The sequence below is a fragment of the Elephantulus edwardii genome, unplaced genomic scaffold (genome assembly GCF_000299155.1).
Source record: "Elephantulus edwardii isolate Elephantulus edwardi_28Jun2011 unplaced genomic scaffold, EleEdw1.0 scaffold00046, whole genome shotgun sequence".
Lineage (NCBI taxonomy): Eukaryota > Metazoa > Chordata > Mammalia > Macroscelidea > Macroscelididae > Elephantulus > Elephantulus edwardii.
This window is the reverse complement of record NW_006399796.1, coordinates 17,337,838-17,363,257: the sequence shown is the minus strand read 5'-3', so window position 1 is coordinate 17,363,257 and position 25,420 is coordinate 17,337,838. Positions and strand designations below refer to the sequence as shown.

Sequence of the window (25,420 nt, the reverse complement as noted above, 5' to 3'; positions counted from 1 at the left end):
ATTGAAACTTATAAAAGACACACCAGCCTGCTTCCACCTTGCAGGAAGGAATTGAGGGAGTAAGAACCAGCCTGAAAGTAAAGGCCAGAGCTTGCTGATAGGGAACATACTAATATATAGACTTTCTGGTCCAAGAACTGAGTCAGTAGAGGAGACTAAGTTCTGTAAGGACATCAGGAAGGTTCCCAGCAAAGTGTGAATCCAGTAGGATGATTAGAAAAATATCACTCAAGAGTTCCTTCAAGAACACCTTCCATATATGAGTCAAATAAATGAGTAAGTTGTTTGCCATTTTCTGATGGTCCTTAGGTGGCATAAAACCACTAACACACTCAACTACTAATGAAAATTTGCCAGTGTGAGTCCATTCACAAGGGCCTTGAAAGAAAGTCCTGCTTATCAGTTTCTGAAAGATCATATCAGTGTGAACCTTCTAGAGCTCAGTTCCACTCTGAAATGCATCATTTCCTTAAGTCATAATCCACTCCCCCCAGTGCCAGCTGATTCTTCAAAGTTGTTGATTCTCAAGTTGTATAGCAAAGTATGAGGAAGAATGGATGTCTCTAAATTGTATGGCAGAGAAGACTGTTGCATAGACTATGGGCTGACAAACTAACAAAGAAGTCTGTCTTGGAAGAAGTACACCTAGCGTGCTCCTTAGAAATGAAGGTGAGATGACTCTGTCTCACAAAGGCTGAACTTGTTACAGGAGGAACCAGTCCCTTAAGACAGGCATCCTTCTTAGTAAAGTAGAGGGTTAGGAAAAAAAAAGAGGAAGACCATCCACAAGATGGATTGATAGCATTTGTGAGAATGTCCAAGAAATGGGCTGGTTTCATTCTCTGGTGCATAGATTTGCTATGAGTTAGAGCAGACTCAACTCAGCTACACCTCACAGACCAACCAGACAACTTTTGTAGATAGTAGGACCATTGACGTGGTTGACAACATAAACCAATATGTCACTTCATATTCTCTGACCATTTCTCTCTGATTACTTTCCATTCCTTAAATGGTAGTAGGAAAGCAAAAAGAAAGAAATTAGAATATGGAGAGAAGAAAGCAGCTGGTTATTTCTTTTGACAAGGAAACTCATCTTCACATCACTTTTTCTTAGATCTTGATGAATGTTCCCAGTCACCAAAGCCATGCAATTTCATCTGCAAGAACACTGAAGGAAGCTACCAGTGCTCCTGTCCAAGGGGCTATGTCCTGCAAGAGGATGGGAAGACGTGCAAAGGTGAGTGAAGCACCTGTAAGTGGAGAGCCCTGCCTGATTGTCTTCTCAGCCGCAAATGTAAGAGAACTGAAACTATATCATTTGCATCACCTTCATTAAAATGCAGCTTCCTCGTGGCTATTTTATTACTCATTGAAGACAAACCTAAGGTCACATATCTCTGTAGGCTAGAGTCCACCAAAGACTCCTGAGGGGCAGGGGGGAGATGAGCAATTTCCTCTCATGCAGTTTAGAGCCTCAGAAACTCAGTGGAGAGTCAGCTTTGAGGACTTTTTTGTTTGTTTGTTTTGAGGTATTTGTTTTTATTAATAGAATTGTACGTGCTATGTTTCTACTTTCTTTTATAATGCCCTTTCCATTTGACAGTGGAACCTCAGACTCACTATTTTTATTAGGACCCATGTCAGTTTCCACATTCTCTTAGATTTTTATTTACTCTCTTTTACTAAGATTAAATAACTGATAATATGCAAAACTACATTAATGTAAGAAGAATAACCTTTGGCTATTGGCTCTGAGAATACTTCATGGAAACAGCTGTGTTTCAGCTATTCAAATCTTATTTTAAAAAAAGTTATGTTGTATATGATCTTAGTCATCCTATCAAAGAAGCCACAGTATTTGTGCTGCTTATACGTGTGTGAAAAAGCAGCTTTTTGCCAAGTGCATACTGAAGGCTATAATGCTTTCAGCATTTTCCTGTGACTTCATAAAATTGGATGTATAGCTGTATATTTTAATGCTTGATTTTTTTCATTGGCTTTCTTTCATTTCAGACCTTGATGAATGTCAGACCAAACAGCACAACTGCCAGTTCCTCTGTGTCAACACCCTGGGAGGATTTACCTGTAAATGTCCACCTGGCTTCACCCAGCATCACACGGCTTGTATTGGTAAGCCAAAATTACAAATGCTAACTCTAAAGAGTCTATAAATATTATAAATACAAAGAAATATTGTATTTAAAATTATATACAGGATAATTTCCTAATACTAGGAAATAAATCTCTGTAAAAATTAGCCAACAGATGCTTCCTCAAAAAGCTGAACATAGATATTCCATATGACCCAGCTATTCCACTACTTGGAATATACCCTGAGAATATGAGAACTGAGATTTGTACACCGATGTTCACTGCAGCATTATTCACCATAGAAATATCCCAAATGTCCAACCACAAATGAATGGATTGAGAAAATATGGTACATTCACCAATGGAATACTATGCAGCATGCAGAAGCAATAACTTTGTAAATTATTACCTAACTTGGGAGGGACTGGAGAGCATTATGCTTAGTGAACTAACTCAGTCCCACAAGGATAAATATTGTATAAAACCATTACTGTAGAATGAGTAAAAAGGGGTGAGAGAGGCTGGAAGCAGAGGGATGTGGATGTGCAGGGGGAAGGGGAAATTAATCTTTGGGTTGTACAGTTTGTTGGGTTGGGGGGTTAGGGAAATTGAAAGAATGTGTTCGAATTTACATTCAAATTTTGTGAATTAACTAGTAGAAAAGAAAAAAATAAATAAATCAAAATTAGCCAACAAAAACCTTAACATCACAGCAAAAGGTTGTGCTGGTTGATAAACTCCACCTTGAAGGGAACGACCCAGTAATTGCAACAATAGCTAACTCAGTGGCATCCAACTGCAATAATCTAGACTTAATACCAGAAGAGTATCTATTTCTGTTTTATTTACTAAGCAAAGGCATATGACTGTGTGGATCATAACAAGTTCTGGCTACCATTGGGAAGAATAGGAAATCCAGAACATTTAATTGTGCTCATGCAAAACCTATACCTAGACAAAGAGGCTGTTGTGCAGAGCAAGGGAAACACTACATGGTTTATAGTTAAGAAAGGAATATGTCAGGGTTATATTCTCTCTATATAACTTCCAATCTGTATGTTGACCAAATTATTTGAGAAGCTCCACTGTATGAAGAAAAATGTGGCATCAAGATCAAAGGGAGATTCAACAAAAAATCTGTGTTCTGGAGATGACATAACCTTGCTTTCTGAAGTGAGGAGAATTTGAAATACTTGTTGTAGAATATCAAAGAATACAACCTTTAATATGGATTATATCTCAACATCAAGAAAACAAAAATTCTTACTATTATACAAGCAACATCATGAAAATTGTGAGATTGAAATTACCAATTATTTCATCTTGCTTGGATCCACAATCAACACTCTTGGTACTGTTGTTGTTGTTATATGCTGTTGAGTCGCCTGCAATTTATAGTGTACCTATGTACAATATCTCTAAAGCCTCCCCTCTCCTAAGCCAGTCTCACTGACACCGACACACCTAACCTCATTGCCCTAGTCACTGTATCAATCCATCTTATCCAGGGTCTTCCTTGTCTCTCCACCCTTCCGAGCATGGTGTCTTTTTCCAAGGATCAGTCCCTCCTTGCCACATGCCCAAAGTATATAATACAGGGCTTCAAAATCCTAGCCTCCAATGAAATACTTGTTTTCACCCTCTCCAAGACAAACCTATTTGTTTTCTTGGCAGTCCATGTTAGGTTCAAGACTCTTCCAGGACTATAACTCAAAGGCATCAATTCTTCTTCTTCTGTCATCTTTAGTCGTTGTGCAGCTCTCTGATGCATAGCAAGTGATTGCAAACACTATGGACTGGATCAGGCACACCTTAGTCTCTAGATTGACGCTGTTGGTTCTCAGGACTCTGGAAAGGTTCCTGACAGCAGATTTACTTAATGCAGTTCATCTTTTGATTTCCTGATTTCTGGTGCCAAGAGTGTTGATTGTGGAGCTGAGCAAGCTGCATCTCTTAACAACCTCAATGTCTTTTCCATCCATCATGATGCTGTCAATTGGCCCAGACTTGAGAATCTTTATCTTCTTCATGTTGAGCTTCAATCTATATTGAAGACCATAGTTCTTGACCCTCTGCAGCAAACAGATGCTGTCCTAGACATGCTCACCAGGTTGTACCAAGAAATCTGGAGGACAACTACCTGGCCAACTGATTGGAAGAGTTCCATATCTATTCCCATTCCAAAAAAAGATGACCTGACAGAGTATGGAAATCACTGTATGATATCACTCATATCACATGAAAGCAAAATCCTGCTGAAGATTTTTCCAAAAATTATTAGAACAGTACATTGACCACACTTGGTCCTAGCAGTCAGGAGGTGTATTGCACTAGGAAAATTTGCAGTCAGGGACCTATCTAAATTACTAAGAGCAATGATATTGGGCCAAAGTCTTTCTGATCACTTGCTGTGCATCTGAGAGCTAGACAATAAGGCTGCCAAAAGAACCACCAAGTGTCTTTCTGAGAAAGTGCATCTAGAATGCTCCTTGGAGGCAAAGATGTTGAGTCTTTGTCTCACATACTTTGGGTCTGTGGCTAACAGGGGCAGTTCCTTAGAGAGGGACATCATGCTTAAGTGTCAGCAAAAGAGACGGAGACCTTCAATCAGGTCGATTGACATGGTGACTGCAGCAATGGGCTCTAAGATGTCAGGATATGTTTGGATGGTACAGGGTAGGACAGGGTTCAGAACTGTTAATAGGCGCTTTGTGGGTTGTACTTGATGTATTGGCACCTAACTACAACAAGAATATACTAACAAAGCATCTTTGGTGGCTTGGTTGTGAGAAATTGCACAGATCAAAGAACCAAATCCACCAGTTCCTCTCTGGGGGAAGATGCACAGCCTACGCCCATGTCATTTACTGCCTCTGAAAACCCACTGGAGAGGAGGCTGTAAATCAGTTACAACTCAGTGGTACTCGCAATAACAGTGTATACTAATAATATGCCTATTTTGCAATGATTCAGTATTTGAGACTTTTTCTTCACCATGGACAATATCCAAGTGGAACAGGATTTAGACACAACCCAAGCACAAGCACAGTCAGCATATTCTGTTATACTGCATTTTAAATACATCTTCACATAAAATACTACTAAAGACTTTCTGTAATTTAGAACATGCTAGTCTACTGGAGCTTGTTGGCTTTGGTCTGCTTTCTTTTTATGTTAACATACATACATATTATGATCCTTTCTATCTGTATTATCTAAAATCATGTCCACATTTGCCTCAACATGCATCACAATTCTAAACCACTTAAGTTATTGCAGGGTTTCCCCCAGTATTTTTCATAATATGACAATGAATTTTAGCATAAACTTCCCTAAAATGCTACTTTCCCATCATAGAGATTGGACTTTGATCTTCTGATTTTTTTAGTTCACGGAGTGAAATTAAAATCACATAATAATTGGAAGGTTGGCATTCTCTTTCCTTGCTAGACAACAATGAATGTGGGTCTCAGCCGTCACTTTGTGGAGCAAAGGGAATCTGTCAGAACACCCCTGGAAGTTTCAGCTGTGAATGCCAAAGAGGGTTCTCTCTGGATGCCACTGGGCTCAATTGTGAAGGTGAGTTTATTTGCTCAAAAATCTTTAATACTAACTTTTCTAAAAAAATTCTAAACTACTAAATGGGAAACTGAACTCATCTCTCTGAAAAAAGAATATTTAATAAATTGTGACCCAGCAACTGATGTTTATTCTTGCATTTAAATATCTCATTCTTAGAGGCTTCATTTAATAACCAGACAAGAATTCTATGATTGGTATCAACATTTGGGGAGGTAAGGGGCCTCAATCTCTGTATACCGTACAACAGATAAAGACTGAATGTCCAAAATATATATAAAATGCCGACTGTAACAACAAAAAGACAATCCCATCAAAAAATAGTCAAAAGACTTGAACTGATACTTTATGAAAAGGATGCTTAAATGGTTGAGGGTCAGAAAGAAAGATCCTTAACAAGATGGATTGACACACTATCAGTAGGCTCAAGCATGTTCGAGATCACAGGAATGGCACAAGATAGGGCAGTCAGGTCTGTTCCTAGAGTCATATTGTTGCTTTGAGTCATAGTAGTAGAATAAACTACACCTAAAACATCACTAGTCATTACTGTGTTGTGCTGTCAAGTTGATTCTAACTCATACCATGTTAAAGCCATAGAATTAAATTCTCTAAGCAGTCCTCAGAACAGAGCAAGGAAACACTGCATGGTTTAAAATCAGGAAAAGAGCGTGTCAGGGATGCGTCCTGCCATCACATCTTTTCAATCTGTAAGCCAAACAGATCATTTGGGAGGCAGGACAACCTGTGATATGCAGATGACACAACCTTGCTTGCTGAATCTGAAGAAGGCCTGAAGCACTTGCTGCAAAAGGTCAAGGACTGTAGTCTTCACTGTGGTTTGAAGCTCAACATCAAGAAGACAAATAATCTCACCACTGGGCCAACTGGCAGAACCATGATGGATGGAGAAGAGATTGAGGTTGTTAGCAATTAGAGCTTGCTTGGATCCACAATCAACAATCAGGAAATCAAAAGTCAAATTGCATTGGGAGAATCTGCTGTCAGGGACCTCTCCAGAGTGGTGAAGAGCAACGATGTCAGTCTAGATACAATGACGCACCTGATCCAGGCCATGGTTTTCTCAATTACTTGTTATTCTTCAGAAAGTTTGACAATGACTAAGGATGAAAGAAGAATAGATGCCTTGAAGTTGTGGTGCTGGAGAAGAGTCTTGAGTATACCATGGATTGCCAAGAAAACAAATAAGTCTGTTTTGGAGTGGGTGAAACAAAGTCTTTCCTTGGAGGCTAGGATTTTGAAGCTCTGCCTCACTTACTTTGGGCACATGGCCAGAAGAAAGCGGTCCTTGGAGAAGGACATCAGAATGGTGAAGGGACAATGCAGGAGAGGGAGACCCCGAGGAGATGGATGGATAACAGTAAGTGGGGTGATGGGGGTTGGTGTGTCAGAGTTAGTGAGACTGGCTCAGAACAGGAAAGGGTTCAGAGCTGCTGTACATAGGGTCACTATACATCGTAGGAGACTCAATAGCACATAACAACAATTACATACTATGACAGATTTGGAATCAGGAGTGGCATCCACTTCCTAAAGAACATGCTTCTGGAAGCTCAATGAACTTTGATAAATAGTTGTAGAGGGGCTTCAGGCCTTTTGCTCATAGGGTCGCTATGAGTCATGTCTGACTTGAAGGCAGTCAACAATATAGGGTTTCCTAAGAGCTCTGGTGACCTAGTGATGAGAAACTGCACTGCCCCTAGAGGCACACAGTTTGAATCCACCAGCTGCTCCACAGGAGAAGGATGGGCACTCTCCTCTCATGTGATTAAACTGCCTCTGAAAACCTATGGAAGGGTCAGGTATGGATCACTTCTGACTTGATAGTATACACACGTGTGCACGCACACACACTCTTTAGTGTTTCCTATACTCTTTCTGGGATCAGATAACTAGATCTTTTGTGTTACAGAGCCATTGGTAGGTTTGAACTGTCAGACAGCTAGCAGCAAGCTGAGCATATCACCATTATACATTCAGGGCTCCTCCTCATTAAAAGTAAAACTGAATGCACTGTCCTGAGTCAGTTCTGACTCATAGCCATCATATAGGATAAGTATACAACTGTCTTGTAGCATTCTGAAGGCTGTAACCTTTACAGAAGCAAACTGCTCCATCTTTCTCTCTCAGAGCTGTTCATATCACAAACCTTACAGTTAGCAGCTGGAGAGTTTAACCACTGAGCCACTAAAGTTCTGTTACTAGGGAGGTGCCAGTTAGACCCATGATGAGCACTTTACCTCCATTACCAGTGATTAATGCAAACAAACATAGCATATTAGTGAATCTGTGGAGAAACTAGAACCCTCATCTATTACTGATTATTGCTGTTGTGTACCATAAAGTCGGATCTGACATATAGCTGACCCTCCAGCGAGTTTTCCAAGGCAGTTAATTACATGGGAGGAGATTGCCCATTCTCCTGTGGAGCAGCTGGTGGATTTGAACTGCATGCTTTCAGGATTGCAACACAGCCTCTTGCCACAGTCAAACCAGATGGTGGGTACCAAAAATGTTGAAGACAGACACCAACATGCTACTGTGCACTGCAGCACTTTTCCAGGTAGCAAAAATGTGGAGATACCCAAAGTGCCCATCACAAGTGAGTGTATAAACAAAATGTGGTCTACACACACAATAGAGTATCACCCATAAAGACAAATGAATTCCTGATGAATGTACAACAGTTGAATTTTAAAAGCATTATACTGAGTCAAATAAATCACAGTGACAGAATGACATCTATTGTATACTCTTAAATAAAATAAAACTAAATGTTATTAATGGCTGTCAAATATGAGAAGATAAGGGAAATGGAGACTATAGGGCAGGCATAAAGTTTGTTAATGCTCGGTGAAAATAGTGATAATAGTGACACAATTACAAAAATGTGATCAGTATCTGGGAGTCATAAATGTGAAAGTTGTGTTGGTGGATGTTTTGCTGTGGATGTTTTGGGTTTGGTGTTTTGGTGTGTGTGTTTAGGGGGTTTTTTTCATAATTGTTGCACATTTTCTTCCCCTCCTACTGCCTTCCCTCTCCCCCACGGTGTATATATGTTCACTATAATTTAAAAATGAAAATTTTACAATCACAAGTTAACTTTTTAAAATAACAGAACTGTTTACCTGATCTTTGATCTGGGGGTGGAAATGAGATTAGAAAAGAATTCTATGCCTAACACTGTTTACAGCGGTGCATGAATATACCGGGGAAAAGAGAGGCATGGGGGAATGGATTTTTGTTCTGTATCAAAATGTGGAAAAATTAAAAGGTAAAAGAGAACTTATCATTTTAGAGAACTGGAGAAAATAGGAGATTGTTCGCTCTTTCCATTTTCTGAGCCAAGATTCCTGCCTCACTCTCATCCTTCCAAGTGCATTTCCTATAAAGTCTCCTCTATATATTTCCTGTGAAGTTCAAGGGAAATGTAAGGGGGAACAAAATAAGAATCTGCCTGAAACCAATATAATATCATATGGCTCTTTATACTAATATTTACACAGCAAATGCTAGCATATGATAAAATAAATATATTGGGATTAGTATGTTTTATAAAATATATATGGCAACAATTTTGAGACTATCTTACCTTTATATTTTTACACATTGTAATTTATGTTTCAAGTGCTTTTTAGTTACTCTTCTTTAATTATTCTAAAAATTGAATCTTCTAAAGAACTATAGAATCTAAACCTAAAGCACTGTTTAATATGCTTTTTGTAGGAATAATGGGACTTAACTATGTATACACACACATCTATCTATTTCTAGCCAAGGAAAAACTGATTTAAAAATTGTCAATTTTGATATTATTTTATATTTTATGTTATTGAGAGCTCCAAAATAGTCTAAATCTACAGCTGCTTGCCACGTGTGAGTTCAGCTCATGACCATCCACATAAGATGCCATTTATTAATTATCCTTATAAATGTGTTGCACATGCATCAGACATGCCAATTTTATTCCGCTCCTTATGGGTAGATTTCAAAGCCTCAGTGTTCATTCCAAACGAGTATGCATATGAACAAAGAAATTATTCCATATGTGTGACAACAGTACATCTTGCCTAAAAATAATATTTTTAAATACTTAAAAGGGATTTGCAGCTAATCATTAATGGATGGTAATAAAAAATTTTTGTGTAAAAAAATATTTTGCAATCTAGGTATTTTTGTATACCTGTATCTTCCACACATTCAGAATTACATGCCAGTTGCTTTTGACTCTCTGGAATATGCAATTTAAATATATCACTTATCAAACAAAAGATACCATATACTCAATTAACCCAAAATGCACAGAATTTATGGCTATTGTCTGTGGTGAATTTGCTGACATTACAGTGTTATTTAGACCACAGTCATGGCCCACTGGGTTTCACAAGAATGTAGTGGTATCTTATCTCAGAACCACTCTTTATACCACAGCGAACTAGTCACCATATGACTTGGAAGAATCACAGTATTTTTGTGTGTGCCTGTTTGTTTGCTTGTTCTAAGCTTTATCTGAAGTGCCTTTAGTTAGAAGAAAGGTTACATAAAGATTTTTGCTGGGCTTGTTTTTACAGATGTTGATGAATGTGATGGAAACCACAGGTGCCAACATGGCTGCCAGAACATCCTGGGAGGCTACAGATGTGGTTGCCCTCAAGGGTATATCCAGCATTACCAGTGGAATCAGTGTGTTGGTGAGCACTCAGCTATTAAGCAGAGGCTGCTTTTTTAAGCTTACATGATCTCTGGGTAAAATCGACAAGAAAGGAAGGTTGAAGTCTCAGCCATTCTAGTTAATCCTTTTAAGTTTAGAATTCTGATACTTGAGTTTGACACGTGAGGACTCAGTCTGGACAAGTGTCTACACTTGTGTATGTTTGAAAACATCACACTAAAAAATGTTTAAGGACCTGAAAGGTACTCTGACCAGAGCTTTTCTGAGTTCTTATACATGTAATTTTTAAGTTTCTGAAGATGTTGTGAAGAATTATATGTGCCAAGGGCAATTGCTTTTTACCAGTTACTTCACATTGATTTGATAAGGACACCATCTCAGCTCTCCAGTCACATAGTTTTATTGAAGGATGTAAAGTGTTTTAACTCAAAATGTAGGTGATTTCAGCAAATTCTGTAGACCACCCTGAACATTGCACAACTCAGGCACTTAATTGTCTTCCTTGCAGTGATAATATTCACTAAATTCTTCTTTTAAGGAGATGTGGATGAATCAGAAAGAACATCTCTACTTGACGTAGTTAGCATGTGCCAAACTTCTTGGCTCCACTTGAAGGCACTTACCCATGACCTAGCCAGCGCACTGTGGCATTAGACAACAACATAACTGAGGGGATGGGGGCCATGGTCCAGCAGGGACATAGCAAGGTGTTTCCTCTTTCTTGGTAGAGATTTAAATCCACCCCCACATCATTCATGTATTTTATTTCAGTTTATGACATAATTTTATCTTTTGTGCTCTTAAAATTCTAAAGGCAATCTAGGGGGATGAGAAGAAAATGAATTCAAATGTCAATGGAGAGAAACTCATTCTCTGAAGGTGTTGTGGCCTTGTTCATTTCAGAGACAGATGCTTTGCACCACTCATGGTGGAGACACACAGAAGCCACTAAGTAATAAAAAAAGGACAACAGTTTAAACAGTTATCAAAGTAGTACGTTAAGAAATCAATCAAACCACTCCATAAGTTTATTTTTTCTTTTCAGAGAGTAAAAAAAGAGTTGCAAAACTCCCCACCTCTGATTTATGGATTCATAAACAAAGGCAAAGTGAAAGTGTAGAAACATGCTTTTAGACCAACAGCGGAGTACACAAATAGTTATGAAAGTAATAGAAATCAATTTTATTTTAATGTGTTGCTTCTAAAATAGTAAGCCCACTATTTTACTTAGTGGACTTCTTGGCTTTTACTATGATGAAGCTCCAAGCAAAAGATAACTAATATCCTCTAATATCCTGCATTGTTTCAGGTTAAAAATAGAACAAGTAGAAATTGCAATGGGTGTGGATTATCAACTGAATTTTCATCAAGTTTCCTAAAGTTTTATATTTGTAAAACAGCTAGTGTAGGTACAGCTGTACATGTTTTCAGTAAATTTTGAAATGTTTAAATGATATGACCTCAAATTAAGACTCCACAATCTGTCTCAGGAATCCTGGTGGTACAGTGGTTTAAATTCCTAGCTACTGACCAAAAAGTCAGAGATTTAAACACACCATCCACTCTGCTCTATGAGAGAAAGATGTGCAGTCCACTTCTGTGAAAATCCAGACGCTTGGAAGCCCTACGGGACTGTTCTGCATGGTCCTCTGGGGTAACTTTGAGTCAGAAATAACTTAAAAGTAGTGTGTTTGGTGGTGGGTTTTGATTTGTTTGGTTTCTCACACTTTTCATTTGGTGAGATTCCTGAATGGACGCAAGGGCTGCAGTTACCCCTAAAGAGCTGACGTAGGATCTAGCCCAAGTCCTAATGAGCAGGGACCCCACGGGCAGCAAAATGAACCTCCAGAAACTAATATAGGCAATATATTCTCACTAGAACAAGAATATGACACTGGAAGCTAAAGTGGCATAAAACATTCATTTCTGCCACTTCATATGTACCTATATCTCGAGTCAGTCACATGACCGAGGGAGAAATATAATTCAGAGCTTTACACAGGGTTTCCTATTGAATGATCAACATTGTGAGAGTAAACTCAGCAGACGATTAAATTGTGAAACTACAGTGTTACTAAGCAGTCCTCTAAGGGAAAAACAAAAGTTCACTACCAATGTTAATATTGAAGAACACTATTAATTCAAATAACTTCCAAAGGTTTTGAGAACTTTAAGATCTACCATTGACACTTAGCTCAGAATTGACTGCATTTTGTACAGTCTGCAGAAATCAATACATTCTCAAGTATTTGCAAGCATTATGTTCTTTAAAATTGGAAATAGCTTATTTAATATGCATAAAAAATTACACTTTAATATGTGAAACTTTGTGACTTAGTAGCTTCTAGTTCTTTCTATGCCCTTTCACAATAATTCAGACATAGTGAGGCCTGAGCTACTTCAACATATGAGTCAAACAAGAACATATATTAAATGTGAGATTACGTAAGTCTATAAAATTTTACCATGTACATGTATAGCCTATAAATATGAAATATATCATGCCTTCCAAAAAATGACATATTTCTAAATATTTGGTAAGTGTATGTTTAAAAGTAATTTATTTAATTAATTGGTTTTCACCCCATGATTTATCTACTTGACACAAAGTCTAGTGCTGTATGCATGGCAAGATCATTTCATTAAACTATAATCTAATTTCATTTGCCTGTTATGAGTAAAACACTCCACATAAAAGTCAAATCTAATTATAAAAGCAGATGAGACCCCGTGGCCGAATTCCAATTCCGAAATAAAGCACCAGTAATATTTATGTCGTGTCACCAAGTTACTGAGAATTTATTTGTACACTTTCTGAACATTAAATGAAGGCTGAGAATTTTAAGATTAGCTAATTGCAGTGGTTTTCTATTCAGTGATTAACAACTCTGCCTTTCACGGGTCTACTCTGTTCAGAAATTGTAATCACACTATAAGAATGTACCTAAATAGCATCTACCTTTTTAATAACCTTTTTCTTCTTATGCCTGAGTTTAATTTCCTGTCTGAGAGGCTTCTCCTCTCAGACCCCGTCTGCATCTCCCATAACCGCATGGAACTACTGCAGATAAGTGCCGTGCTTCCACCGTTGGGTCCCAGCTGCACCCCTTACAGCAAAGCCTATCCCCCACACGGGCTGAAACATATACTTGTCATATATTAGACAAACAGACACTGCGCTCCATATGAGGGGTCACAGGAATTTGAGAAATTCCACAGAACAGATGTGATTTGTGCCCCGGGTAAAATGTGAATTAAAATAAAGCCCAAAGGAGATGAGCCACATGTAATCTAGCAGCCAGACAGCCAAGAGCAAAACTGTAACCTCCAGAGTGAAAAGCACCCTCTGCCTCTGAGTTTATCACAATGCATAGCAACTGAAGGCATGACTGGTGGGTATACAGCCCCCAGCAGTTACAGCAAACTACAAACTTCATGGTACCACCTGAACCACGGTCTACACAAACAGGTTCCCGAGCACTTAAAACTGCGGCATGTTGTCAACTTGAGAGCCAGTAATAATGTTCATTCCATTTCTTTTCATCTCTGATCTTCATGGTTCTCTAACAATACTCTCTAACATATATACACTAGGCACTGGGAATTACTGGGGTAATGAATGGAAGGCTTTTTCAAAAGGTGTGCTTAAAATTCAAACAATAACATTCAGTGATTTTTTTTTAATCTTATCTCACAAAACTGTGCGACCATCACCTTCCAGAATATTTTCATCACTCCCAAAAAGAAACCCCAGCACCATTTGTAGCCATGCCCATCAGCTAGCAACCCTCACCTACTCTTTGTCTCGGTAGCTCAGCCTAAAACGTATACTTTTTCTTAAATGGTGAACGTTGTTGTGGAAGGGTTTCAGGCCTTTTGTTTATGGTTCGCTATGAGTCATGCTCGACTCGACGGCAATCAACAACAATAACAATTGTGATTTTAACAAAATTTACAGAAAAATTGGATTTTCATTCATTCATTGTTGCACATTTTCCTCCCTACCCACCCCAGTTGTTTTTTGTTTGTTTGTTTGTTTGGTGTGTTTGTTTTTTTTTAATATTCATTCACTGTTACACTGTTACTTTCTTGAAGTAACCCCCTTCTTCGAGAATAGATGAGTTATTCTGCAGGCAAACTAGAAAAGTATGTGTCCCCATTGTGCTGAGTATGTTCAGAAATATGGTAGAAATAGAATAGGGTGAGGCAAAGGGTTTTTAAAACAAAATGGAGGAAGATTAGCACCCCTTTTTTATTTAATCATCTTTTGGAAATAACCATTGCATAAATTAAAAATATATTTAAACACAGTGCTAGATCTTTTCCTCCATACAACCACAGTAGCCACTGACCCATCTTACTCTGTTTCACAGATGAGAATGAATGCTCCAACCCCAATGCCTGTGGCTCTGCCTCCTGCTACAACACGCTGGGGAGTTACAAGTGCGCCTGTCCCTCGGGGTTTTCCTTTGACCAGTTCTCCAGTGCCTGCCATGATGTAAATGAGTGCTCGTCTTCCAAGAACCCCTGTAACTATGGCTGCTCCAACACAGAAGGGGGGTACCTCTGCGGCTGTCCACCTGGCTACTATAGAGTGGGACAAGGGTAAGGCCCCCTTCAGTCTCCTTATGGATAGCATCCTTCCTTCTCAGCCTTTGCTGCCCTGCTAGAAAGGTTACAGTTTGAAAAACTCAAGAGACAAAAGTGTTGATCACAGCTCTTAGGTGTTGGAATCAGCACCAGCGACATACTCCATCCACAAAAGAGAAAATTTGAGACTTTCCGTACTAAACAAATATTACTCTTTTCCTTTTCATAAAGACTGGCCAGTTTAATAGATTCCTCAAGATGAGAGACACAGTAAATATTTTAAAGTGTGGCTCACAAGTTGCATAGATATATGGATTGTGTGATACTCTCTGATTTTGGCAAGTGCTGTCACAGTGGTCCTTGAGAAAGGAATTTGTCCTTCTCTTTGTTGATGGGCGTTTATACTGCTGAAAGGTGACGTAGCTAGTTGGTTGGTGTGGGGCTCCTTAGCATGGGGCACTGTCTGCCCAAGGTTGTGTTCCCAATGTTGGTGTATCACATGAAAGGAAATGTTCTAGCTACAAGTGGTGGTTTGAGCCAACTTACTGATTCTCTAAGCAAAACATGACTTCAGAAAAATCTCAGTTATTCACAGGTAGCAAACATAGGTTTCTAGCATGAGTGCCAACACAACGTCTGTCTGCATTCTCTTTGGATACTGATGCTCCCTGCCTTTATTTTCCTGGGTAAACTATTCCCTAATGCCTCACTTGGATTGAAAATTGGAGCAATTGGGGGCTCACTCTCAGAACTTTCCTCTTTCAGAATAAATCTCTTGTGTTAAGAATTAGACAGTAGTACAAAGAATAGTAAGATTTTTCTATTTGTGAGCTTAGAGATTTACTATGTTCTTGGTCTCTTGTTAAAAAAAATACTCTGTCCTTTAAAACTGTCATAAAAATTGATAAGTAAATCTAACCAGACCTTGTTTCTTCCTGCAAATAGCCACTGTGTCTCTGGAATGGGCTTTAACAAAGGGCAGTACCTGTCACTGGACACCGAGGTTGATGAGGAAAATGCTTTGTCCCCGGAAGCTTGCTATGAGTGCAAAATCAATGGCTATGGAAAGAAAGAGAGCCGGCAGAGGAGGAGTGTCGATGAGCCTACACCAGCAGCCGTGAGTCACTCCTGCTTCATTTGCCACGGGACTCTCTTAGGGAGTCAGGGATACTGTGCCGTGAACATTGATGTACCCTTGAAGCTCTGTGGACTTAAAACTACCTTGAAATTCAACAGAGATGGGCACAATGTGTGAAAGACAAGTGAAAACTAGATTAATTCTTTCTCCAAACACAAGGGCTAGAGATCAAGGCTTTATGATTCTCTTTTAGTTTTAGCTCTTTTTATTGTTTTTGTTAGTTTGGGAGGGTTTGGAGTTGATTTGTTTTGTTTATTTGGGGGGGGGGGGGTTAAATTCCAGAAAATAAAACGAAGTCCATCTAAGAAACAGCGATTTTGAAATTATTCAAAATTCAATCATTTGGTTTTGTCTAGTCTTCTTTTAGGGAGCTCAGGCAGTTTAGTGAGTAAGGAGTTGTGCTGCCAAGCCCAAGGGAAGTAGTTCCACCAGCTGCTCCACAGGAGGAAAGTGGGCAGTCTCCTCCTGTGTAATTTATGACCTCAGAAAACCCGCTAGCTGCTCAGCTCTTAGTCAGTTTTTTAGTCTTCCTTTATCACTGCACTTATAAAATCAGGAGGCTGATTCTTATGTTCCTATGGGAGCCAACCAGCGCCTCAAATTCTGTGATTGTTAGGATAGGTGATTTCCCAATTAAAAATGGCCTTACCTGATGTTTAATTTCAAACAGCCGAGTTGCTGCTTGCCGCTAGTGTCTCAACAATGCACTCAAGCATGATGGGTTCTGTGATTCTGGCACACGATTGGGCAAGGTTGGTGTGAGGAGGACTCTCAGGTGTAGCTGACTCAGTGGCACAAAACAAGTGTTTCCTTTGTGCTGATGGCATTTTCACAGAGTAAAGGTGTCGGCTGCATACAGCTTGGTTTTGAACATAGTCCTTTGCCCTCCTCTTTTATTACCTATTTTATATTGAGTGTATTTAGTCTACTTCTCTTCTTCTGTGAAATGAGAATAATAATACTTTTCCATAAAGGCTGACAGGAGGATAAATTGAGCTGGCACGTATAAAATGCTACCCAGCATACATATAGCACATGTTCAGTGCATGTCAAAAACTTTTCCCACACATCAAAAACAGCATGAGCTTACTATTCATCACCTCCTTCAATCAGTGCACCACCAAGAAACCTGGTGGTGGTGTCAGGTGCTGTCACACTGAGTACAACTCATAGTGACCCTATGAACAACAGATCTACACCCTGTCCCATCCTCATCTCTGACACACTTGAGTCCAGTGCTGCAGTCTGTTTGTCCACCCATCTCATTAGGGGCCTCTTTTCTCTCACTGTCCCTCCATATTTCCAAGTATGATGACCTAGTCAGTACCAAATTGACTGAGAATTAAGGAGCTCACTTCAGTTTTCAGGGTCTTCATTTACTTAGCAATACAATGACTCCTCTAGTCATAGAGTCTGTGATTCTGTTTTGTAGCAATAAGCAAGCCGGTGTTAGGTTTATATTAAACACATTGATAGAGTTGTTATGTGTTGTCAGAACCAACTCATAGATGAGCAGGTTTTCAGAGGCAGAAATAGCACAGGCAAAGATTCTTTATCCTTCTCCTGTGGAGTAGCTGGTGGCTTTGAAATGCATGCCTTTGGGATTGCAGTGCAGCTTCTTACCACTAGGGCCACCAGGGCTTCCTCATCAGACCTGTTCTGTCTTCTATCTGGGCTCTGCCTCCCTGTTTCATAAGAGGTAGTTGAGACTGGAGCCCTGAGGACTCTGCACAGTCCATCAGTCACCTACAATTGTGTCTTGCCTTTTTTTTTTTTTTTTTTTGGTATTGTAAATCAAAGCCCAGCCTCAAAGCAAAGATTCCTTGGTGTTCATTCTTTACTGGTGGACTAAAGCAGCATTTCCTTTAATGCCAACAAAGAAATTGTGATCTTCTCATACAATGTCATTTTCTTTCTTTAAAAAGAAAAAAAAAATTAAAAAAAAAAACCACACCACGAAAACTTGAAATGAGATTGCTCTCTGTAGGCTCCTGTCTTATAATTTTAATTACCTCGTTAAGGCTAAGTGAGAAATCATAAAAGTTTACAGGGCATTTGTGTAGAATTGTACTTTTCTCCCAGCCGACAGGAATTCACAGCCCCTTTGAGGGCCCTGCTCAGTAAGAAGAGTTCAGGGAGAGGGCGCCTGCCCCTGCAGCGGGAGCAGAGCCCATTCTAGTGCACTCCTTGTGCTCGAGAAGCTCTTCCTAAATTGTTTCTTGCTCTTTCTCCAGGTTGAACACATCAGCTTGGAGAGTGTCGACATCGACAGCCCTGTCAAAATGAAGTTCAACCTCTCCCGCCTGGGCTCGAAAGAGCACATCCTCGAACTCATGCCTGCCATCGAGCCCCTCAACAACCACATCCGCTATGTCATCTCCCAGGGGAATGACGAGAGCATCTTCCGCATCCACCAAAGGAATGGGCTCAGCTACTTGCACACAGCCAAGAAGAAGCTCAGCCCCGGTACTTACACACTGGAAATCACTAGCATCCCTCTATACAAGAAGAAGGAGCTTAAGAAACTGGAAGACAGCAATGAGGACGACTACCTCCTAGGGGAGCTCGGGGAGGCTCTCAGAATGAGGCTGCAAATCCAACTTTATTAATCCCTTTAAGACTTGGTTCCAGGCTCAAATCCTAGTCCAGCCAGCCTCCAGCCATGTTTGAGAAGTCACTGACTGTTTTCAAGAGGGGAAGGAAAAAGACTCTTCTTTCTTTCCTCCCTGTCTCAGACTTCGGAATGTTGACCCTCACAGGGAAGAATGACCATTTAGACTCTAGTGTGGCCAAAGATTTGAGTACCAAGACAACCATGGTTACTGTATTTTTTATATAACTTCACTTTAAATATATTAAAAAAAGAAAACCTAAATGTTCAAGAGATCAGCATATGGCACTAAATGCACAAAAAATAATGTGAGCTTTTTTTTCCTGTTAGCAGTCTGTAACACTTTGGGTATTTTGCTATAGTTGCTAATTAAAAAAAATATAGATGTTTATTTATTTTTAATGCAGTAATATATGGAGAAATGAACAAACTATGTAAACAAAAAGGGAAACTCGCTTGTTTTTCTTTAGATTTATAAATTTGAGCTATTTTTCTTAGAGGTGCTTTTAAAACAAATTCAGTAGATTCAAGGGATGTTTCCTTTGGTTTTCTGCCAGTTATCCAACTGGCATACATCTGATTATTTTAAAGAAAGCCTCACAGAGCTGAATGGGTAGTGTAATCAGTAATTAAAAGATGAGGATGTCTTTAGGTCCTTTATAAAGGAGATCAAAGCCAGAGCAGCTCATTGTGACAATATTTCACTTCACCAGACACACACCAGGCAACAGAAGTTGAAGCACAACCACTGTAGCAAAATACCTTGACTGCTTGTGAGACCATTAGCGTTGCAGGCCAAACCGTACTGTATTTCCTTCTCATAACCTCAAGGAACCACATGTGCTACCCACAACACCTCATTCTTACCCAGGGTGCTCTACGTACTTGTGGTGCTGTAGGCAGCTCAAGAAATGCCGTTCCTTTGAAAAGGAACACCTGGCATTCTGTAGTGTTTGGTGCTGTCTTAGATTAATGGTGCATTTATTATGTTCAAGCTATTTCAGGATTGCCATATGTGCAAACAAATCATGCAGTGCAGCCAAGGAATATATGTTTTTGTTTTTTTTAAGTCCATTTTTTTAGAATTTTCATTAATACTGTAGTTATACACCATATGCCTCGTTTTTATCATAGCCTATTGTGTATGAAAGATGTTTGTACAATGAATTGATGTTTAGTTGCTTTAGTCATTTAAAGAGATATTGTACCAGTACATGCTAATAAGAGTATGTCTCTGCATTCTTCTCAACCCAAGAACCTGTCCCTGGACCAGTACCCACACTTCATCCATGCAATGGCCAAAGCACTCACAGACTCTGGTTCTTCCTCTCACCCCTGTGCTGACCAAAGATTAGTAACCAGTTGTAGCCAATGTTTTTGTTTCATTTTGTTTTTTTAATAACTAAAAGAAACAGTGTAAATTTGTAATCAAGTGTTTGTGAGGAAAAACTTATGGTTTTTGGTTATGTTTGGGTTTAAGTAGATCTATGTATCAGATATGACACTTTTCTTGCAATAAAGCTTATTTTGGGGTAACTTTCTGTGTGCAAGTTTTATGGAACTAAAACGCTGCTGTATCTGTTGGAGGGGCTGGGGACACTGTTTATATGGACCAAGGAATGACAAGCACATTTACAGAAAAACCAGGCAACATTGTTAAATCTGTTGATGCTGCCAGGCAGGAGCCTTCCCTTGAAGAGCACAATTTAAAAACTTCCTCAAAGGCAAGTTCCTGTCCTAGTTTTAAGCATTCTCAGACCCTGAACTGGAGACCTCGAAGGATTTCATTTTACAGTCCTGTAGTAAAATGCACAATCAACACCATTAGTACCATCAGTAAAAACTTCAAGAGACATAGTGCCTTAGGCAAGTGTGCTGTCAAGGATCTCTCCAAAATATTGAAGAGCAATGATGCCAGTTTTAAGACTAAGGTGCACCTGATTTGGGCCATGCTCTTTCCTTGTTCTCCATCTGAAAGCTGGACAGTGAATAAGGATAACAGAAGAATGGATGTCTTTGAGTTGTGGTGTTGGAGAAGAGTGCTAAATATCCCATGGACTGCCAAAAGAACAAATGGATATGCCTTGGAAAAAGCGCAGCCAGAGTGCTCCTTGAAGGAAAGGATGACAAAGCTTTATGGCACACACTTTGGGCATGTTGCTAGGAGAAGCTATTCCTTGGAAGATTTTATGCTTGGAAAGATGGAGGATCAGCGAAGGTGCGCAATGCCCTCAGTGAGATGAATGGCTCAGGGCTAGAGCAGCGGGATAGAGTGCATCAGAGACTGTGAGGCTGGCACAGGAAGGGACAGGGTTTAGATCTGCTATTTGTAGAATCACTGTCATACTCAGTGACACCTAACAACAACCACCATCTTTGATTTGGGCCTCGAGTGCCATCATACTAAAGCACCTCATGGGACTTTTTTTTTTTTTTTTTTAGGATCTTCTTTCTCTCGAGGGAAAATTTTCCTGAACCTGATTTTTAAACTTAGTAGCTCTGGGAGTGTAATGGTTACGCACTCAGGTGCTAACTGAAAGGTCACAGATCGAAACCCACTAGCGGCTCTGGGAGTGAAAAGACACAGCAATTAACTCCCATCAATATTACAGCCTAGGAAACCCTATAGGGGAGTTTACTCTTCTTCTCCTGGGACACTATGAGTCAATGAGTCAGAATTGACTCATTGTGTGTGACACATATCAATGACAACACACATCTACTCTCCAGACCAATTGACACTCTCACCAAAAATAATGCAAAGCTGCTTGTTTCTTGGAATGTTAACATTTCCTCAGCGGAAGAGTAAGTACCATCCAAATTATTTAACCTGAACTCCCTGATACATACACAGCTGAAACAAGCACAGAAATGTTTTCTGAGAGTGGTACAAGTTAATTGAACACAAGGTTTAACAATCTGTGTGCTTAAACTTTTGCATCTAAGGATTAAGAAAACATTATGACTGATTTGAACGCAGTTCTTTGCCAGTCAGAGTTTAGCTACATGGCATAAGAAAAGTATTCGCCTCAGGATATCCTTTAAAACCCAACATGGGTATTCATTTTCATCTGGGACCTATTACTGGTACAGCATGAGCGCTGTTACATGAAGTTATCCGGAACCAGATTTGACTCTTGCTGAATAAGTGCTGAGGAATAGCACCCTTTCGTGTTAAACTGCTCTTGAGGAAGTCGGTGAATCTACTTCAATGAAGACAAGGCCGTCTCACAGTAAACTCTGTGCAGGAAGTAGACGCATGACTTCAATTTCCATTCTGGAAGAATGACCTCTGGTATCACTGGTAGCTTGCTTACAGTTCTTCCTATCACTGTGATAGAATTGTTGTTTTTAGGTGACATCAGTTAGTTACCACACATAGTGACCCTGTGAATGACAGATGAGAAGCTCGCCCTCTCCTGGGCCATCCTCACCATGTCTAACATGCTTGAACTCATTATTGTGAATTCAGTCACAGCATTGTAGCCATACTGTACAGTCATTATATCCATCTTGCTGAGGGTCTTCCTCTTTCTCTTCCCTTCCACTTTCCTTAGCATGCATGTCTTTCCCAAAGATTGGCACCTCTTAAGAACATGCCCACCTCTATATGATAATGTTTTGCCAGCCTTACCTCTAAGGCGCACTCTGATTATTCGTCCTCCAAGATAGACTTGTTTGTTCCTTTATCAGTCGATGGAATATTCCGTACTCCTCTCCCAAGACCAGGAGAGAAAGGCATTGTATCTTTCATTGTCCAACTTTCAGAGGAACAGGAAGCAAATGAAAATACCATGACTCAGATCAGGGGCAGCTTGGTCTTTAAACTATCATCATTGCCCTTTAGTATTTTGGAAAGGTCCTTGACAACAGAATTTTCTCAATGCAACATGTCGTTTCTCAAATGCTCCTTTGAAGCAGCGATGATAAAGTTTCATTTCACATACTTTGGGCATGTTGCTAGGAGAGCCTATTCTTTCAAGAGGGACAGCATGCTTAGAAGAGTAGAAAGATGGAAAAGATAGAAAAGCCTTCAACCAGGTGAACTGATAGTGACGATAGCAATGGACTCAAGTGTGTCAGAGATGGTGGAGATGGCACAGAATAGGACAGGGTTCTGATCTGTTTATAGGGTTGCTATAAGTCAGACTCAACCACATCTAAAAACTACTACCACTGTTGATTCTTATTCTGTTACGGGAAAAAGAATGTTCCTTGTGAAAGAAATGATAGTATTGAGTGAACCCAGACATGAACCAAACCCAGGGAGTGCAAGTGTTAATCAATAAGCAACAATTTGGTCTCCACCTAACAAATTCTTTCCATTCATGTTTAAATTTTGGAGGTGGTTGGTTTGTTTAAAATTTAGGGCTGTTTAGTAGCTTTTAAGAAGTTTATTCTGATTTGAGTAAAAGTTTATAAAGTGTATTGTTCATTAAATAATTCATGTATGTTTTGTTTCATAGCATCGATTACCATACCCAGAGTGTCTGGCCATCTAGTCAGTCTGCATTGTCTTTCCTTTCACCCATAGCCTTTCTATTTTTTATTCAGTTGTAAAGGAAATTTGGGGAATTGTACAGCCAAAGGTGGCACGTACGGGCAGCCTGGAGTCTACCAGCTGACTCAGCAGGAAGAAATATGGACCGTTTTCCTCCTGTGTGGTTCACAGGCTCTGGAAATCCACTGGAGGATAAGCCATTAGTCGATTCCAACTCAATGGCAATAAGGTTTTTGTGAACTCAATTGTAAAGGGTGATGGTTGGTCACATTTCTCCTTAAAAATAACTTGCAATAACTGACTAAATCTTACACTAAATTCAAACATCTGCCCTTTTTCATCACCTAGGAATACGGAATGGGACTGTTCATACAATAGTCTCCTTCTAAATGAGATTTTGTCTTCTTTTAATTGCCTTCTTGGTTCACAGGACAAATATTTGGGGTTGAGGGTGAATGAGTAAAAATACAATTTCTAGGACATAGGTAGAACTTGAGTTCTGTGTACCTTTAGGTTGAAACTTCCAATGCTCTAATGGAAACAAGTAAATTCATATAGTAAACATGTTACTTACTGTTGTTAGGTGCCATCAAGTCAAGTATGACCCATAACGACCCTGTGAACAACAGATCTGAACCCTGTCCTATCCTGAGCCATCCTCACACTTCCTGCCACACAAGAGCCCATTGCAGTAGTCACTGGGTCAATCCACCTGGTTGAAGGTCTTCCTCTCCTTTGCCGACCCTCAGCCTTTCCCAGCATCTCTCCAAAGCATAGCCCCTCCTAGCAACGCGCCTGAAGTGTGTGAGTAAACTAAGACATGTACTATGGCTGATACCTGGTCATGTTTGACCAGGGAAATGGCATTTATATAGTTCAAATAATACTTTACAATATTCTCCATGTTCTCCAAGAACAGACTGGAAATTTAAAAGCCCCTTTCTCTTCCAAACAAGAATTCCATTCATTTCTCCCCATGTCACTTGTGGCCCATTTGTACTCCTAATGTAAAATAGTCCACCAGAGAATACACATCATTTATTCAAATAGCAAATTTCTGTAATGCACCAGAGGCGTTGGTAAGAGTCAAAATCACACATCCATGGAGCCTTGATGGGATTACTAAAACTATTTAAATAGAAAGATAAATCCTATGGGGAACACTGAGGCAGACCACAATGTTTGAAAAAAATAAAGAAAAGCCGAAACGTTTACTTTTGAAGAAAGGGGGAAAGCTGAACTTTTGGAGCTACTTCACAGGAAAATGGGGTGGTGGGTGACAGCCATTTTTGCAATCTCTGTCCAACTTGCTCTTGATAGTTCTTCTGCACCTCTTTGTTTTCCATAAGCTTGCTTTCTCAAACACAAAAGTCATGACTGTATTGCTAAATACAAAATACTTGTTTCTGACTCTTCATTATCCTTGAATATCTTACAGATGAAAAGGTATCTATTGAGTCCATTCTAAACCACAGCAACCTACCGAACAGAGAACCACTCCACAGGCTTTACCAGACTGTAAAACTTCAGCCGACTGCCACATCTTTCTCCCATAGACCTTTGGTTTGCAGCCCCCAGAGCTCCTTTCAATGTACAAAAAACTTCAAAACAAAGCAAAAAAAATCTCATTGCCAATAAATCAGAACTAACCCTCCAGCAGGTTTTCAGAGACTGTAAATTACACATGAGGAGACTGCCTGCCATCTTTTTCCCTTAGAGCAACTGCTGGATTCAAACTACCCACCTTTGGGTTGGCAACTTTACTCCCTACCAACTAGACAAGTGTACAAAAGAAGTTTTGAAAAACATGTACAGCTCACGGAATTAATTTATCCAACTGCTGAGGAAGTATTATGATGTAATTAAAAGGAATAAGCTTTAACTCAGGGTAATGAGTTTTAATTCCCTCCCTTCTTATAAGGCAAGCTACACAATCTCTGAGTCTAGGTTTCTGAAAAGATTGAAGGAGAATACATACAAGTAATTTTCTGAAGTCAGGACTCAGCACAAAGCCAGCACTTTTTTATAGTTAGCTACAGTTCTGCCCACTATGAGCAGTTGGCTTAGTACACCGGGAGCTGTGCTGTTAACCCAAAGGCAAACTTCTCTGGTGGTTTAAATCCACTAGCACCTGGTACCACAAAAGAAATAGGGGTTTTCTCTTCTTGTGTGATTTGCTATGTTGTTAGATGCCGTCCAGTTGGGTACCACCCA

General features: G+C 39.6%; 1 protein-coding gene across 1 annotated transcript in view; it reads left to right on the top strand.

Moving 5' to 3' along the window:
* FBN2 (fibrillin 2) overlaps positions 1 to 20,240 on the top strand; it is a 352,899-nt gene extending 332,659 nt beyond the window's left edge. The window contains exons 59-65 of the mRNA XM_006886013.1: positions 1,118 to 1,240; positions 2,017 to 2,133; positions 5,545 to 5,673; positions 10,266 to 10,385; positions 14,740 to 14,971; positions 15,902 to 16,073; positions 18,329 to 20,240. Coding sequence (XP_006886075.1) covers positions 1,118 to 1,240; positions 2,017 to 2,133; positions 5,545 to 5,673; positions 10,266 to 10,385; positions 14,740 to 14,971; positions 15,902 to 16,073; positions 18,329 to 18,703 — 1,268 coding nt within the window. The 3' untranslated portion in view covers positions 18,704 to 20,240. The remainder of the gene's footprint in view (positions 1 to 1,117; positions 1,241 to 2,016; positions 2,134 to 5,544; positions 5,674 to 10,265; positions 10,386 to 14,739; positions 14,972 to 15,901; positions 16,074 to 18,328) is intronic.
* Positions 20,241 to 25,420: the final 5,180 nt, after the last annotated feature.